General features: G+C 42.3%; 1 protein-coding gene across 3 annotated transcripts in view; it reads left to right on the plus strand.

Moving 5' to 3' along the window:
- Nucleotides 1-10,926, plus strand: part of TTC21B (tetratricopeptide repeat domain 21B) — a 141,901-nt gene extending 130,975 nt beyond the window's left edge. For 2 of the 3 annotated variants that reach the window (XM_068245610.1, XM_068245612.1), the window contains 3 exons: nucleotides 1,285-1,352; nucleotides 6,409-6,450; nucleotides 6,616-10,926. In XM_068245610.1, the coding sequence (XP_068101711.1) occupies nucleotides 1,285-1,352; nucleotides 6,409-6,450; nucleotides 6,616-6,693 (188 nt within the window). In that variant the 3' untranslated portion in view covers nucleotides 6,694-10,926. The remainder of the gene's footprint in view (nucleotides 1-1,284; nucleotides 1,353-6,408; nucleotides 6,451-6,615) is intronic. The other variant, XM_068245611.1, reaches the window with a different exon arrangement.
- The last annotated feature ends 8,670 nt before the right edge of the window (nucleotides 10,927-19,596 follow it).

Consider the following 19,596-nt stretch of genomic DNA (forward strand, 5'->3'; position numbering starts at 1 on the left):
ATCCTTGTGTTGTCCCTGTAAGCTAACCACACCTCCAGAACTGCTGGAATGCAATGATGTGTCAGCTTGTTAATTGTACAGACCCACAATAATCCAACATGCGTACAGACTGTTTCGGATTGGTAGATCCTCATCAGTGCATGGCACTTAGAGACACTGAAGCGAAAAAAAAATAATAATGATATAAGGAATTGGTTGTGTAGTACAGATAATTACTAGAAGATTAGTAGCAAAGAAAATGTTCTCATATTTTTATTTTCAGTTATATAGTGTTTTTTATAACATTGCATCATTCTCTAATATTTGCAGTTTACACACTACTCGGCATTCTAAATGATTTTACAGAGCAGGCCAGTGAACTTTTGAACTGCTCTCTGCAGAGAAAAAGAAAATACAGTGGCTGGCAGCTCTCTGTGACTTTGAATGTTGTGGAGCTCAATGGCTCTGTTGCATAGATAGCAACTGGAGTTTCTTAACTCTTCCTGTACTGGAAGCAATATTAGACTTATGTCTTTGCTCCTAATGTGTTCTTTCTTAGCTGTACTACACATACAAATCATTATATCATATATATTTTTTCGCTTCAGTGTCTCTTTAACTCTTTCAGTCAGCAAAATAAAAATGTTATTAATGTTTTCCACTCTGCATACACGTTTATTTCATCGCCTCAAGTACACTTTAAGAATAACCCTATCCTACATTCTTCAATGAAAGACCAATCCTAATTCGTGTCCTGATCTACTGCAACCCTTACATAATTTAATAACTTTATCTAATCTGTAACGCCTATCTTACACACTAACTGACATAAAGACTAAAGGCTCGTACACACGCTTGATTTCCTGGAACGACGGGTCCGTCAGACCCTCCCGCTAGGCGGGCGTTCCAGCGACAGTACAGCGTGTGTACAGTCTGTCAGGCAGATGTTCAGAAACAGCCTTATCAGTCTGCAGACAGACTGTACACATGCTGTACTGTCGCTGGAACGCCCGCCTAGCGGGAGGATCTGACGGACCCGTCGTTCCAGGAAATCAAACGTGTGTATGAGCCTTAATACTAACCCCTCCCGCCAACCCTAACCTTCCTAATTTGATTAGGTAGGAAAAACTTTTTTTTTCCTTAATAGGAAGCCTGAAAAGGTTGGTTTAGTACCATGTTAAACGCCAGGTACCTGGTTATTAGCAGGGGCAGTTTGTTTGAAAAGAGTAGGAAACGTTGTTTTTGCTTGCTTTGCATTAGAACCGTCATGTTCACATGCACAATGTTTGCATTTTTATTTTGCAGGATATAAGCTTGCTTTTAACTACCTCAAGGCAAAGAGATATGTCGATGCAATCGATGTCTGTCACAAGGTAAGATACTTTGCATTTTTTGGATTTACATTTAACAGCATACTGTATGTGATTTGCATGTAATGTTTTCCTATAGACCCCCAAAGCTGAGCTGGAGGGGGTAGCAACCAGGAAGGGGAGCAGCGGGCACAGCGGTGGGGAGGGGGGTCAGACCCCCCCCTCCCTCACTGGGGTCCCCCTGTCCGCTCTCCCCTCCTCCAGCTATTAGCACAGTGTACTAACAGGCAGCGGGTAGGGAAGCAATGACTCCCCTCCTTCCGTGTTCCAGCTTGGGTTCCACGGCTCGTAACTTCCTGTGCTGTACAGTGGACGGCATTGCAGGAAGTGACGACCCTGCTTGTTCAGGGTCTATGGCTGAAAGTATTAGAGGCAGAGGGTGAGCAGGACAGCCAGGCAACTAGTATGGTTTAAAATTAAGTAAATATGTCAGCTTCCATATTCGTCTCACTTCAGGTTCCCTGTAAGTAAATTGTGCCCGCCCCTTCCTGTGTTCAAAAGCCAGCTTGTTATCTCCACTCGTGATATTGGTGGCAGGATTAGCGGGCACTAGTCACTGCTTTTCTTGTGTGGAAATGTATGCTTTTGCAATCCAAGAATACTTCAACAGAGAATCAAATAGAGCTCAACAAATGCACATTGGTATGGCATTACTCAGGGCCGGATTTGGACTTCCCAGTGCCCTAGGCCCGGTACCACCAACCGCCCCCCCCCCCCCCCCCCCCCCCACACACACACACACACACTCAGGGTGCATACACACATCAGACCATAGTCTTTGGAAAATGAAGGATCACAGACCAATTTTACCCCCTTCCATGTAGTATGAGGGCCTTGTTAAACAAGGTGTGTATGAGGATCTGCAGATATCATAGACTATGAATGCATTTTGCAGGAACGGATCTTTTGCAGGAACAGATCTTTTGCAGATATTGATCTTTTGAACGTGTTCAGCATCTTGCAAAGATTTTTATCTGATGGGGAGTTCAGCTCCATAGAATAGACTGTGTAGGTATGGCTCTCGGACTCCATGGAAGGGGGTAAAATTGGTCTGTGATCTTTCATTTTCCAAAGACTGTGGTCTGATGTGTGTATGAGCCTTTAGGAAAATGAAAGATCACAGACCAATTTTACCCCCTTCCATGTAGTATGAGAGCCATACCTACACAGTCTATTCTATGGAGCTGAACTCCCCATCAGACAGAAATCTTTGCAAGATGCTGCACACAAAGATGCTGTACACATTCAAAAGATCAGTATCTGCAAAAGATCTGTTCCTGCAAAATGCATTCATAGTCTATGATATCTGCAGATCATCATACACACCTTGTTTAACAGACATTCATCTGCAGATCCGATCCACCAGGATGGATTTTCAGATCTGCAGATAATTGTCTGATCTGCAGATGAATGTCAGTTAAACAAGGTGTGTATGATGATCTGCAGATCTCATAGACTATGAATGCAATTTTCAGGAACGGATCTGTGGCAGGAACAGATCTTTTGCAGATACTGATCTTTTGTGTCTGTACAGCATCTGTGTGTGCAGAATCTTGCAAAGATTTTTTCTGATGGGGAGTTCAGCTCCATAGAAAAGACTGTGAAGGTATGGCTCTCATACTACATGAAGGGTGGTAAGATTGGACTGTGATCTTTCTTTTTCCAAAGACTATAGTCTGATGTGTGTATGAGCCTTAACGATCACTTGTTTGCAGGATACCTATAAATGTTTTCTCTCTGAAAAATGATGAATGATTGTTTTTCCTGTTAGAGCAGTGAGTCCCTAATGCCTGGTACGCACCAGATAGATGGGTTGAATCGATTTTCCGATCACTTATACAAAGTCGATTAGAAAAATGATCAGAAATCAGATTAGTAAAAATGTCCACAGCGCTTATAAAGAATTATGATCTTTATTAATAAAAAAGTGATGCCTTGACCCTAGGCTAATAAAATAGCACCTTCCCCTTTAAATACAAATGGCATGCAACTCTCCACTCACACAGTTCACACAAGTTCACTGCAGTGAGCATTCATGCAAAAAATATATAAAAAATGGGATCCCAGTAAAAGGTCAGAAGTCAGGTTATTACCTCCAGTTCATACACATTTGGCTTTTAAATGTATAAAACCTCACAATGTGAGTATATTCCGTATCTTTTATGCAAAATTTTTCCTCTATGGTAGATTAGTTGCACATTGGTAATGGATACCTCCTTGTTGTCACTGTTAATATTGGTTCAAGCACATTTAAGCAGTGATTGAGTATGGGTTAATACGGATATAGTCTGTATACTGCACCAGTCACTCCTTCCGTAAGCGGATCCTCTTGTTGCTACCTTCCTTCCGCCTCCAATCTCACTAGCCTCGTGGTGTATAGCGGGGGAATCAGCTGGTAGTTTTCTAATAGATGACAAGTCCGTATATGCACCGCTGCCGTCCTCTGCAGACGAACGGTCTAACAAGCGGTGATCTCGTTCCACGCTGGTCTGGGCAATCCCACAGTGACGTCACTGATTGCGTAGTTACGTTAGGACACTGACGTTTCGGGAGGTAACGCCTCCCTTCTTCAGAGAAGAAGTGTCCCGAAACGTCAGTGTCCTAACGTAACTACGCAATCAGTGACGTCACTGTGGGATTGCCCAGACCAGCGTGGAACGAGATCACCACTTGTTAGACCGTTCGTCTGCAGAGGACGGCAGCGGTGCATATACGGACTTGTCATCTATTAGAACACTACCAGCTGATTCCCCCGCTATACACCACGAGGCTAGTGAGATTGGAGGCGGAAGGAAGGTAGCAACAAGAGGATCCGCTTACGGAAGGAGTGACTGGTGCAGTATACAGACTATATCCGTATTAACCCATACTCAATCACTGCTTAAATGTGCTTGAACCAATATTAACAGTGACAACAAGGAGGTATCCATTACCAATGTGCAACTAATCTACCATAGAGGAAAAGTTTTGCATAAAAGATATGGAATATACTCACATTGTGAGGTTTTATACATTTAAAAGCCAAATGTGCATGAACTGGAGGTAATAACCTGACTTTTGACCTTTTACTGGGATCCCATTTTTTATATATTTTTTGCATGAATGCTCACTGCAGTGAACTTGTGTGAACTGTGTGAGTGGAGAGTTGCATGCCATTTGTATTTAAAGGGGAAGGTGCTATTTTATTAGCCTAGGGTCAAGGCATCACTTTTTTATTAATAAAGATCATAATTCTTTATAAGCGCTGTGGACATTTTTACTTATATTTTTATACGAAGGTTTGGAGGATTACCAAGTCCACACAGCTGCTGACACTTCCTAAGGCGCGGATATCCCTACTTTTGCACAAAGAAATCAGATTAGACCTGTCAGAAATAATCAATTTGAACCCATCTATCTGATGGCAAATTGCATGGTGAGTACCAGGCATGAAGTAGCAGAGCGGCATTCATCTCCCTCTCTGCTCTTCTGTAATCACAGATCTGTTGCATTTATTTTATAGAATTTATTGTACTGATTCTTTCACAGGTGTTTTTTTACTGTTTGCCAACACGGTACAAATATATATTTTTTTAATTTTTAGTGTATGTTATTACTTTTGGTATACAAAACAGAATGTAACAAAACAAAAGTATACAACAGTACATTTGTAATTATAATTATAGAGAAGTTGTCTATCTCATACTAGACTACTGCTGCCTTTTAAAATGAGCCAGCAAGGGGTTAAGATTTAGCTTAGAAGGGGCTGCCATAAATCTCTCTAAGGAAAAAAAACCCTTATCTGTTTAAGATTTACAATCCAGGGGGAGAGAGGAGAAGGAATGGCTCAAGTCATTAACAGAATCTGACCAGCAATACATTGTTTAGCCCAGCTTGAGTTGTAAAGTGGAAATAATTCTGTTAAAATGTTTACTTTTACTGGATCAGAAATTGTCTACATTGTGATCCATGTTTCTCTCACCCCTGGCAATAAACTGAAGCGTGTATGTTCAGTAGATAGCACTGTCTCATCGCACACCACGAAGTAAGGAAAATACACGGAGCTCTGGAATTCTGACTGTGTGTGTGCAGCAAAGCCGGGGCGCTTTGGAGCAGGAGAAATGATTTATTTTGACATGCAGCCTCTTATCTCTCTCAGGTCCTGCCGCCCTTTTATCCTTCTGATTTTTTTCCACCCTAGGCCGTGACCTTTGCGGCCTTTGCAGAAATCCGGCCCTGGCATTACTGTCACTAGGCAGGAAGCCTCTTTATTGCACTCCATGCTCTGTCACTCCATAAGCCATCATTGGATTGGTGTAAATACTTTTATTACAAGTGCATACCTCCTAACTTTTTAAAATAAGAAAGAGGGACACTTAAGACCCACCTCTGCCACACCCCTAATCACACCCCCAGCACACCCCTCCTCATGAATATACCATAAAGGTTTCATAAGAATATATGTATTTTTATCATTCAAAACCACACTGGTCATTTCTGTCCTGGCTTATTTTCCTGCATATTAACATTTAAAAATAAGAAATCTATCGATTTAAAGGATGGGAATAAAGTTTAGAGTCAAGTAAACACATTTACAGTCAATGAAATAAACATATATTTACATAGATCTGTACATCAGTCCTGAAATAGGGACAAATGAAAGTGGGACAGGGTCCCCAAAGAGGGGCGGTCCTCCCAAAAGAGGGGCAGTTGGGAGCTATGAAAGTGCAAGGAAACTACATGCAGCTGAGGTAATGGTTGTATAATATACAGTATATTTATTATTATTATTATTGATATAATACAAGGGTACTTATCCGTTAGCCGGGCGCATCCGGCAGGTGGCGACAAAACTCCACCAGAGTTACATCTTTCCCTACTATCCATGGCGGCCTGGAGGGGGAATAGTAATTAGCGCCACCTGCCGGATGCGCCCGGCTAACGGATAAGTACCAATACAAGATATATATATATAATATATATATCTTGTATACACTGACCAATTTTAAATTGTCTAGTAAGCATTTTGTAGCATATTTAAAGCATTTCTTTAGGGTTGTTTTAATCATTTTATATATAGGAATTTTATAAGAAGAGCAAGTGCCCCTTTCAAGCATTCAAGGTAATTTTGTGGATTGACTAAAACATAGCCCGTCTCTACATCCTCCAGCAGAGGGAGTGCTTGCTGCATTTCTTACTTACCAAGTGCTTGTGCTGGTTGTGTGTATTCTCTGCCTGAGCTCAAAACCTTGAGGTACTTCCTACTACTTTGTGCTTTCTTCTGCAGGTCTTAGAGCTTCATCCGAATTACCCAAAGATCAGGAAGGACATTCTTGACAAGTCCAGAGCTGCTATAAGGCCTTGATTGTGGAGGTTTTTTGAAGCGTTCTATGGGGCCCATGTGCCGGAATTATGATTTGGTGATCCTCACTTCCTGTAACGTCCACAAGAACAGGAGGTCGGTGGGAAGGTGAAGCAAGAACATGGAGTGAGGAGGATCCATAACCAATCATAGATACCAGAGCCATCCTCAGGAGTCGCAGAGTGGATTCAGTTCTCTGTGACACAAGTGTAAGGGCAGGCATGCACTTCAAGGTTTATTATTATTGGTATAATATTATTGTGATAATTATTATATGATAATGTATGTATATAGCATTGACAACTCCGGCAATGCTTTACGGCGTCCATAGACATGTCAGTAACTGTCCCTCAGAGGGGCTCACAGATTAATCCGTACCACAACCAGAGTCTAGTGTCCCTATCGTAGGAGTACATTTAATAAAGCCGTGAGAAAATTTGTGAGTATTGCCGATAGTAGAGTATCGGTAATATTAATGATATTCTACGATTGCCTTTTCTTAAAGAACAGGGAAAAGATTGGCAGCGCTCAATCAGGCTGCAACTGAAATGAAACCAACAGAAACGTGCGCCTCCCCTGGGGACTTAAATTGCACACCTTGAATACAAATCAGATGCAAAATTATGCACTAAAGCCTAATCTAAATAAATTGAATGCAAACTGATACACATGGATGCAGCTAGCCATAAGTAGACTTACATTTTTGTACAACAGGAGATACTGGCCGCGCTTCCAATATTTCCTATCACCTTTTACTACTAGTACAATATTGGTAATTTACCGATATTCTACCACCTTATCCTATTCTATTCTTGCACTAATCCCCCTTAACGATGCCCAACAATAACTTACCCCTACATACGTATAACCATAACCACCCTCCTACCTACACCGCCCCTATCCACTGGTTCTTGGTATTATGGGTGTGAGATATTATTCATAATAGAATACTGGTAAGGTTGCAGATATTCTGCTGCTAGCTGTTATTGATAGTAAAATAATGGTAATGTTACTGATCTTTTACTATTTGCCTTTCTTTTCCTATCCTCTCACGTACCTACCCCCTACCTACTCCCAACACTAACCTACCTCCCTACTTACAACTAACCCTAACCTACCCCCTACCTGCACCTAACACTGACCTATCACCTACGTTCTATATACCCGGTAACTGTTCTAAACTATTGTGGCAGCTGATATAGTTGTTACGGTATATATAACTTTTATATTATATTGGTGTGCACCCTAATGATATAGACTGCGCCTACGATAAAGTGAAACCGGTAAATTAGCTTTGAAAGTAAAACCACGCCGAAATTTCCTTGCACTTCTATGATTTGCTTCATATCATAGGCCAAGGACAATTTTTGAGGGAACCAATTAACTTAAAAATGGGATATATATATATTTGTTTTTCTTGGGGGGGGGGGGGGGACATACAAAATCCTTGCAGAAAGTGTCTGTGCTCAGGTTTGAGCCTTAGACACAGTTCTGCAAGGTAAAGGTGCTATCCACTACACCCCCCTCTGTGCTGCCTACATTAGACTCCAATTGTATACATTTAAAGAGACACTGAAGCGAAAAAATATATGATATAGTGAATTGGTTGTGTACTATGAATAATTACTAGAAGATTAGCAGCAAAGAAAATATTCTCATACTTTTATTTTCAGTGTTGTGTTAGTGTTTTTTCTAACATTGCATCATTCTATAATATGTGCAGATTACACAACACTCAGCATTCAAAATGAGTCTTTCAGAGCAGTCTGTGAAGTAATGACCTCTCCTCTAGCAGAGAAAAAGTAAATAGTTTACTTACAGTTGAGATAATAAAAGTCAGACAACAGCCATCTCCACGACTAACTTAGTCGGAGAGCTTAATGGCTTGTTTGCATAGAGATAACTGGAGTTTCTTAACTCTTCCTGTACTGGAAACAATTAGACTGATGTATCTGATCTTAATGTTTTATTTCTTAGCTGTACTACACATACAAATCATATCATCATTTTTTTTTTCGCTTCAGTGTCTCTTTAAGACCTTAGATTCCACAGAAGTTTCATGTTAAATGGAGAATCCATTTTGAGATCTACCTGCTGACATGCAAGGCTCTAAACCACATAGAACCCATACAGCAGATACAGATAGCACATACATAGCAGACCTATTGGAACTGTACACCCCTCCCTGCATCCTCCGCTCTGCAAATAAGACAGATCTGGCTGTTCCCCGGATCTACTTAAAACAAGAAAACATTTGCTGCATGGGTCTTTTCATATTCAGCCCCTAGTCTATGGAACTCACTTCCACAACCAGTGTGAGAGTAGATTGTCGTGTCACCTAACCGTCCCTTAGAGGGGCTCACAATCTAATCCCTACCATAGTCATATGTCTATATCATTTAGTGTATGTATCATAATCTAGGACCAATTTAGGGGGAAGCCAATTAACTTATCTGTATGTTTTTGGGATGTTGGAGGAAGATGGAGTGCCTGGAGGAAACCCATGCAGACAAAGGGAAAACTTGCAGATGTTGACCTGGCTGGGATGTGAACCGGGGACTCAGCGCTGCAATTAGAGGGTGCTAACCACTACGCCACCGTGCTATCCCTTATTTAAAAAAAAATACGCATTTTATTTCAAAATATTACATTTACATTTAGTAATAGACAGTCTGAGAAGTGGGATGATGATATTTTTCATCCACTTTTTTAAGTGAACTTCAATCTAGATACTCTTCTATGGAGAGGGAAGGCTTTGGATACCATAAAGCCATCCTGGTCCTTTCTGTTTTCGGCAAGTTTCCAAAGTACTCGTGCCCCAAGTGCCTCTGAGGACTGGATTTGTATGTACTGCGCATGCATGTGCCCAGATTTACGCTTACGCAGTACACATCCGCTTGTCTCCCAAAGCACTTGGGGATATGAGTACTTCCAAAGCCTGCCAAAAAGTCCTGAAGAGGTATTCAAACTACAGGTCGAATAACTTCAACGGGAATGGCACTGGAACAACGGGATGGAGAGAGGACCACAAAGCCTCTATGATATCCAGAGCATTTGTCTTTACATAGGTAAGTATCTAACCTGAAGCAAGGGTCTTCCCTTGAGGTTCACTTTATAGTAGGCCCTAACAGGGCATATTTATCATATATTTGCAGATACTAATGTACTTTGTAGATAGACTACCTGGTTTGGAATGCCAGCTACGTCGTTTTATGTTCCTGCTATATGTCTTTCCCCAGCCCTGTCCATCAATGGCACACTTTCTCCTGAGTGCCTACAGGAAAAGAGAAGGAGCACTCCAATTGTGCTTTAAAGTAAAGCGGTCAGCCATACGATCTCAGAAAAAACACATATAATTTGATAAATACTTGCTCTACTTACATAATATATATATTACACTGTCCATATTTTGATTTTAGTGATTTTTTTTTTTCTATAGTAAAAAAAGAAAAAATCCTTCTTAGAGTTTTCCATTTTGTCTGCGTCTGTCTTGAAGTCAATCCTGACATCATTCCCCCCCTTACTCTGTCTGTGTATCATTGCCCGACCCCTCTCAGTCTTCAGACACTCCCACCCAGGTCTGCAGTAGAAAGTGCATTGAGAAATATTGGCCAATCAGAGATGAGCAGAAGCGTGGGAGGGGAAGATGGGAGAGAAATAGGCTTCAGCCAATCAGGCTGCATTAATTAAGTCTGAGGGGAAAGTAAAGAAGAAAAAAAAGAAAACCCTGCAACCTTCTTTGTGTGGCAGATATACCAAATAAGAACCAGGGAAACTGGAGAAATATGTTTTATGTAGAAGAAAAATAAAAGTGATTTTTAACTTTTGGATTGCCTGGTTAGCATCCTTATTACTTGTTTACCAGATAAAAATAAATAATCAATTTTTGATTTTATGTCCAACAGTTATTCTTTAAAACGTATTTATTTGTAAGAATGCAATAAAATTGCACTCACAAGAAAATGCTTTTCACAAGGTACGTAATGGCCACACGCTATAGACGCCTTCTGGCAGCAGTTCTATCCTAGCAGGAAGTGGGCGGTAACTGGGATTCTTTAAGACCTATAAGGAGCTAGTAGGAGGTGGAGCCCACCATGACTCCACCTAGCCAGACTCAGACTGACATTAGTCAGGATCTAAATGTAAGATTTTTATAAAATCTATAAATATGAAATCATGTATTTGTAATTGTAGATTTTCATTTAACAATGTAAAAAATGTTTTTGTATTTATGTATTAGTTACTGTAATTAAATCAATAATTTTACAAGATTTGGAATGTCTTTTTCATTGTCGTCTGAACATTTGACCCAGCTCACTGTTTCTGACAAACATTCAACATTCACTTTGGATCTACATTAGACAAGCTTTATTTCAGCTTTATTCATTTATTTTATGTGCATATAAAACAGTCACTGGGAAATAAGAGTGTTAGGGTTCGTATAGACGTCCGATAAAGATCGTTCGTTACGAACGATTCGTGACGTTTACACGATATTCAAATTAGACTGAAAAGATCGTTCGTAATGAACGATTGTGTACACACCTGAGCGATATAAGTATAAAATACTGAACGACGAACGATTAAAAAATGCGTGCGCAAACGGAAGTGACGTTATAACAGGCAATAAGAACATGCGTTATCGAACGATCTTTGTACACACTGCAACGATTGAACGATTATCTTTCGAAAAAATCCGCCGGGTTGGATCGGTCGGATTGAACGATAACGGTCGTTATCGTCCAAAAAAACGATCGTTGGAAAATTTGGAGCGCACGATTATCGGTCCGATTGTCGTTATCGTTCGTTTTCGAACGATCGTTATCGTACGTGTGTACTCAGCTTAAGTCTTCTGACAATCAATGGATTAGTCCAGGTGTTGAAATATATCACAGACTCCTGCTCTAAACTGTGTGTGTGCTAAAACACCCCAAGGTGGCACTCTGCATTCAGTTAATTTACATGTTTAGGCTACATACACACTTGAGATAAAAGTCTTTGGAAAAGGCAAGATCACAGACCAATTTTACCCCATTCCATGTAGTATGAGAGCCTTACTCTACACAGTCTATTCTGTTGAGCTGAACTCCCCATTAGATAAAAATATTTGCAAGATGCTGCACACAAAGATGCTGTACACATTCAAAAGATCAGTATCTGCAAAAGATCTGTTCCTGCAAAATATCCGTTCCTGCAAAATGCATTCATAGTCTATAATATCTGCAGATCTCAATACACACCTTGTTTAGCAGACATTCATCTGCAGATCAGATCCACCAGGATGGATTTTCAGATCTGCAGATGATTGTCAGATATGCAGATGATTGTCTGTTAAACAAGATGTGTATGAGGATCTGCAGATATCATAGACTATGAATGCATTTTGCAGGAACGGATCTTTTGCAGGAACTGATCTTTTGCAGATACTGATCTGTTGCATGTGTACAGCATCTTTGTGTCCAGCATCTTGCAAAGATTTCTGTCTGATAGGGAGTTCAGCTCAATAGAATAGACTGTGTAGAGAAGGGGTGCCCAATAGGTCGATCGCGATCTACCGGTAGATCGCGACCACCTATTTAGTAGATCGCGGCCTCCTGGTCGCATCACTTTGTGCCCGGCAGCTGCGTAACTTTGCTGCTGGCCAATAGGGAAGCGGGGGCGAAGAGAGGCAGCGCGGCCACGACATCATGGCTGGGGGCGGCGCCGTGCACAACTCATCCACGCACGCTGTCAGCCGCCCCCTGCCGGTGTAATGACAGGGACGCAGGCTCCTGCACAACGTGCGGGCTGCACTATCTGTTGTTACACCGGAGCGCTCCTTCAGATATCTGGCTTCCTATACTGAAGGCATCCCTGGCTCCAGTTAGCCGCCCGGAAGGAGACACAGATCCCTGGCTACTTACACTGAAGGAACAGATCCCTGGCTACTTACACTGAAGGAACAGATCCCTGGCTACCTACACTAAAGGAACAGATCCCTGGCTAATTACACTGAAGGAACAGATCCCTGGCTACCTACACTGAAGGTACAGATACCTGGCTACTTACACTGAAGGAACAGATCCCTAGCTACCTACACTGAAGGTACAGATCCCTGGCTACCTATACTGAAGCTCAGATCCCTGGCTACCTATACTAAAGGAACAGATCCCTGGCTACCTACACTGAAGGTCAGATCCCTGGCTACCCATACTGAAGGTCAGATCCCTGGCTTCCTACACTGAAGGTCAGATCCCTGGCTACCTATACTGGAGGTCAGATCCCTGGCTACCTATACTGGAGGTCAGATCCCTGGCTTCCTACACTGAAGGCGCAGATATCTGGCTTCCTATACTGAAGGCATCTACAGGTATACCTAGCTACCTATACTGGAGGTAAACCGGGGGGAAGGGGGGGTTCGGTCAGGTCGGGGTGTTGATAGATCTCCTGGACTCTGCCAACTTTAAAGTAGCTCGCGAGCCGAAAAAGTGTGGCCACCCCTGGTGTAGAGTATGGCTCTCATGCTACATGGAATGGGGTAAAATTGGTCTGTGATCTTGCCATTTCCAAATGCTTTTATCTCAAGTGTTTATGTAGCCTTAGTGTTGTGTTATTTGTTCTACTCTAGTCAATGGTAGTTTCTAGTTTGCTCTGCCATTGCATGAGATGTGTTGATAGCCCTGTGTTCACAAGTATAGTTTTTTCGTCAAACTACTGCTCAGTTCAGTTTTCCCTCTGTGATCATCTTAAACCTGTAAGGGGAAAAAAGGTTAAAAAGAATAGATGCTCTTGAGGCCCCTTTTACACGCATTGTAAGTGTGCATTGCGTTACCCTGTGTTACTGCAGGGAAACGCAACGGCAATGCAAGTCAATGGAGCCTTTTACACTTACTGCGTCGTGTTGCACCGGAAGTGTTCATCCCGACACACAGCCTGCAGCGCGTTATTGCAAACAGCGTGCTTAACGCACGGCGCTTGGGGTAATTGAAGTCTGTGGGTGACGCAGGCAGTGTAAACTACGGAGTGCAGTGCATCAAGGCGCGCATGCGTGGACTGATGGGAAGCTCAGTGGCTTACTTCCTGCCCAGTATGGAAGTACATCACTGAGTGGGGGGTGGCGCTATGCATATCACCCTGTCAGCACATTCTGCCGCAGAGTCATATGATTGTATATTTTGCGCTGCGGTGTGAAGCGGCAGGAGCATGGCATCACAACGCAAAAACCTAGTGTAAAACCAGCCAGAGGCTTTCCATGTCCTCCTTGACCCCACCCCTGCTGCCTGGGACCCTCTTCGCAGCTATGCTGCCGCTCACATACAAGTGTTCCCATACTGTGCATGCGCCTGTAAGGTTTGCACCTGTGCAGCAGCACAAAGCCGACCATGAACAGTGGAAACAGCTCTTGCTGGATATGTTTACAGGTGGGTGTTTATGGACAGCCTCATACTAAGGGCAACACTGATTTTATGAATGCATAATGTTTATGCTAAGGCGTGCAGTGACCATGGGAACAAGATATAAAGAAAATATAATTATGAAAAGACATTCCTTACAAAAATGAGCTGTGCCACTAATTACTCTAACCAGCAACAGTTCATTCCTTATAAGGAAACCCCTGCATGGCGGTCAATGTAACCCTATTAGCTTCACAGAATTCCCCTTGGAAACTAAGCCCCGGTGTGATATACAGGTAACGTGACAACATTATAAGTATGAATAGATGAGAAAGGACGGACAAACAAATGTCACCACTTGCAGTGCAAAGTCAGAGTGATCTCACCACAGTATGCATTCTGTAATAAAATGCTCTGTGCTCTGTTAGCAAACATAGCTAATCCTCTATATATAATCAGCAATGTTTATATAATACTGTTATTCTGGTTCTATTCGCTTGTGTGGAAATATGGACCATTCATCACACAATTTACTAACTGCAGTCACACTATGGGAATAACTTTTCAAAATAATGTCAGAAATGCCTGATCTGCTGCATGCTTGTTCAGGGTCTATGGATATAAGTATTAGAGGCAGAGGATCTGCAGGACTGCCAGGCAACTGGTATTGCTTAAAAGTAAATACATATGGAAGCCTACATATCCTTCACACTTCAGGTGTCCTTTAAGTGCACCCATTGTCCACTCCCCCACCATAGTAACCACTGCAGCCCAGTATCTTTCTCCTGCCCTTTACTTATTTTCTCTGCATTTCCTTTTATCAAGAATGTGTCACCAGGTAAGTGACATATTTACCACTGGGTAAATTGGTGCAAATGGCAATGTCACTAATAGTACACACATTGTTCAGTGTGCTCAGGTTTGAAGCCAGTGTTGGTAAAATTGTCAGTGTCTCACAGGCAATGGATACTGTGCAAGCTATAAAACCATTATCCCACCCCAACGGGGATTGGCTGTATATACAGTGCTGCCCATAATTATTCATACCCCTGGCACATTTTGACTTAAAGTGAACCAGAGACGAGGCACCCTCATGTATTTTACCATATATATCAGTGGGAACATTAGAGAAAACACCTACCCTGCTCTCTGTTTCATTCTTCACTGCTCAGCCTGCTTCTTACCAGCCCTGATAAATTCCCGACTGAGCATCCAGTCTCAAACACAATGAGACTTGGGCGCAGTCGCCGCCACCATAGGCCACAATAGGAATTGCAGCTATAGCAGCGCACAGGGATTAACTTCGACGCAGTCAGAAGACGGAGCTGAAGTTACTTTTAAAACGCAATAATTCGGCTTCCAGCAATTCCTGGAAGCTGGAAGCTTGGAAGCTGAATTATTTCATTCCCCACCATCCATGGCGACTTGGAGAGGGAATAGTATTTAACACGGCCGGGAACTTGTGCAGCAGCAGGATCAGCCATATACCAGCTATATCCTGCGCCAAAGTCTCCCATGCTGATTCCTTTCATACGCTCCAGTGTGGCTTTGCTCAGGAATCATTACAGCTGAGTCTGTCTTCTCTGATGTCTTTTCAAGCCCAAGCCTGGCCCCTTCTGACTCTGCTATAATGAAACCAGAGACAAAGCACCCTCATGTATTTTACCATATATATCAGTAGGAAGATTAGAGAAAACACCTACCCTGCTCTCTCTTTCATTCTTCACTGCTCAGCTTGCTTATCAGCCCTGATAAAATCCCTGACAGAGCATTCAGTCTGGCATTGCTCAGGAATCATTATAGCTGAGTCAATATAGCAGAGCCAGAAGAGGGAAGGCTTGGGCTTGGAAAGACATCGGAGAAGACAGACTCAGCTATAATGATTCCTGAGCAATGCCAAACTGAATGCTCAGTTGGGGATTTTATCAGGGCTGATAAGAAGCAGGCTGAGCAGTGAAGAATGAAACCGAGAGCAGGGTAGGTGTTTTCTCTAATGTTCCCACTGATATATATGGTAAAATACATGAGGGTGATTTGTCTCTGGTTCACTTTAAAGGAATCATCAGGCAAAATAAAAAAAAAAAACCTTTACTCACCTTGGGCTTTTTCCAGCCCCTTGCAGCCAACTGTCCCACGCCGACTGCGCCTGTGCGAACCGCCACTATCAATCAAGCCTACGTTGTACGCGGCTTACTGTGCAGGCGCAGTGAGCCGCATACAACGTGGGCTTGATTGGCAGTGGCGGTTCGCGCAGGCGCAGTCGGCGTGGGACAGTTGGGCTACAAGGGGCTGGAAAAAGCCCCAGGTGAGTAAAGCTTTTTTTTTTTTTTCTTTTGCCTGATAACTCCTTTAAAGTTACTTTTATTTTTTGACGGGAAATGACATGGGTGTCTCCCAAAAGATAAGACGATGTACAAAAGGCATTATAGTGGAAAAAAAAACTCAACTTTTCTTTACATTTGAGCAAAAAGTGTCCAGTCCAAAATTATTCATACCCTTCTCAATAATCAATAGAAAAGCCTTTATTACAGCAATCAAGCGGTTTCTATAATTGCAGACCAGCTTTTTGCATGCCTCCACAGGTATTTTTGCCCATTCACCTTTAGCAATGAGCTCCAAATCTTTCAAGTTGGAGGGTCTTCTTGTCATCAACTTGGTCTTTAGCTCCCTCCACAAATTCTCAGTTGGATTCAAGTCAGGACTCTGGCTGGGCCACTCCAAAACGTTAATGTTGTTGTCTACTAACCATTTCTTCACCAATTTTGCTGTGTGTTTTAGGTCATTGTCATGCTGAAATGTCCACTGGTGCCCAAGGCCAAGTTTCTCTGTGGACTGCCTGATGTTGTCGTTGAGAATCCTCATGTATTGCTCTTTTTTCATGTTGCTGTTTACTGTGATTAGGTTCCCTTGTCCATTGGCTAAAAAACACCCGCAAAGCATTAGGTTTCCACCTCCATGTTTGACAGTGGGGATGGTGTTCTTTGGGTTTAAGGCTTCTCCTTTTTTACCACAAATGATGGTAACATCATTGTGACCAAACAATTCAACACAGAAGACCAGAGCATTTGCAAAGGACAAGTGAGCTTTTGTGTGCCTTATCTAGAGAAGTGGTGTCCTCCTTGGTCTGCAACCATGGAACCCAGCAGTGTGCAGTGTCAGTTGGATTGTCTGCTTTGAGACATTGCCACCAGTAAAGCCCAGATTCACCAGGATGACCTTGGTGGTGTGATCCCTGGATTCTTTTTCACCTCTCACTAACCTCCTGGCTAGCACAGGTGTCACTTTTGTCTTCTGACCACATCCTCTAAGATTTTTTACAGTGCGGATCATCTAGTATTTTTAATAATACTTTGCACTGTAGCCACTGGAACTTGAAAACAGCCCTTTCCTGACTGGTGAGCAGCCACAATGAGCTGCCGCAGATCCTCACTGAGCTCCTTTGTCTTGACTGTCCACAAACCAACTGCAGAGAGCTGCTGTTTTTCACCTGTTGAGTTGATTAAAACAGCTGTTTTCAATTCATCAGGGTACTTAGTATGCTTTAGAACAGCTTGGACTATTTGGAATGGCATAGAACTTTGGATTTTCCCACAGACTGTGACAGTTTGTGAAGGGTATGAATAATTTTGGATTGGACACTTTCTGCTCAAATGTTAATAAGGGCGGAGAAATGCTTTTTTCCACAATAATGCCTCTTGTACATTGTCGTATTATCTTTTTGGGAGACACCTATGTCATTTCCTGTCAAAAAATTCTTTGCTGGTTGAATAAAAGTAACTTTAAGTCCAAATTTGCCAGGGGTATGAATAATTATGGGCAGCACTGTATATGGTATTTTTCGGACTATAAGACCCCTAAAGTGGTGAGAAAAAGTCCCGGGCCCATATGCAATTTACTTTTTCTCCTGAGTTTTCTCCCAGGTGATATTTTCAAACTTGTCATTAAAGTGCCTTTCAAATGACCAGCAAGCAAAAAAAAAAAAAATACTTAAAATAGTATTGAAAGTACTTTTCCACCTACTTTTTGGTACTTTTTCAATTGCAAAGTGCTGAAAAGTTATTCTAAATGGAAGATGAAAAATTATCACCTAGTAGAAAACACAGGAGAAAAAACGAATTGCATATGGGCCCTGTGTCTTATAGTCTGATTACAGGGAGTCCCCGATTTATGAACGCCTACTGATACGACCTGCCAACCCACCGCGATTTCGGGTGCCCTGTACTGACCGCGTCCTGCGCTCCCTCAGTAAAAAGTAATTAGCGGCAGCCGCTATCACTCACCTCATCATGGGTGCTCGTGAGGATCAACTTCAACTGCTGCTGCCCCCTCCGTATCCCTGGTGTGTCACCACTGTTCTGCTCTGCTCCCGCTCTACGGTAGCCGCGGATATCACACACCTCCTCCTGTGTGCCTACAGCGATCAGCTGCTTCTGTCCCTCACTCCTTCCTCCTAGTGCCGGCACTTCCAGCTTACGGCATTACAGATGCAATCAGCACTAGGGGGAAGGAGTGAGAGAAACAAGCAGCTGATCACCGCGGGCACACAGGAGCTGAAATCCGCGGCTAACGCCACTCATTACATTTGCAGAGTGGGAGCGGAACACCGAAGACACACCAAGGACATGGAGGGGGGCAGCAGCTGATACCGCCTGGCACCCAGGATGAGTAATGGCGGCTGCTGCTAATTACTTTCTACAGGGGGATATGGAGGAGACAAGAGGTGGACATAGAGGGGGCAGGAGGCAAACACAAAGGAGTAAAGAGGCCAACATGGAGGGGACAGGAGGAAGACATGGGGCCAGTGCACACCAAAAAGTGCTAGCGTAATTGCAAACGCTCAGCACTTTTTGAAGTGATTTTTCAAGGTGACTCTGGGCATGTGCCTAGTGGGTTTTTTTATCTATACCTAGCGATTTTTGGAATGTTTTTGTTTAGAATTTTGTTTTATTTAGATAAAGTACAGCTGCTAGTGTACAGTACTGGTTTTGACACAAGATGGAGTAGGGGGTAGGAGGAGGAGACACAAGGGGGACAGGTGGAGGACACAACTAGGGGGGGGACGGGGGACGGGAAACATCTACTAGACGCACCAGGTTTAGTAATTTTTTTTCCCTTGGTTCTTGCCCTCTAAACTTAGGTGCTTCTTATAGTCCGAACAATACAGTTTGTGTGTATGTGTGTGTGTATATATATATATATATATATATATATATCTATATATATATATATATACATATATATTGTCGGGCGTTTTGTCAATGTTTGTATAACTTGTTTAAAAATAAATATAAAATCAAAAATGTAAATGTAACGCTCCTGGGAAAATAGGAGGAGCTAAAATACAAACATACGCCTAACTGTGTGAGCTTGTTTTCCGAGGTTTTACAGTACTGGTTTAAACATGCAAATAAACGCAGACCAATTTATAAAAATATCAATTTAATATCGAATAAATATTACAATATCAAAACAATATAATATTGCACTTTTGATATAAAACACAACTCATAAGGTCATTCTTATAATAAGCAAT

This window comes from Hyperolius riggenbachi, chromosome 7 (genome assembly GCF_040937935.1).
Source record: "Hyperolius riggenbachi isolate aHypRig1 chromosome 7, aHypRig1.pri, whole genome shotgun sequence".
Lineage (NCBI taxonomy): Eukaryota > Metazoa > Chordata > Amphibia > Anura > Hyperoliidae > Hyperolius > Hyperolius riggenbachi.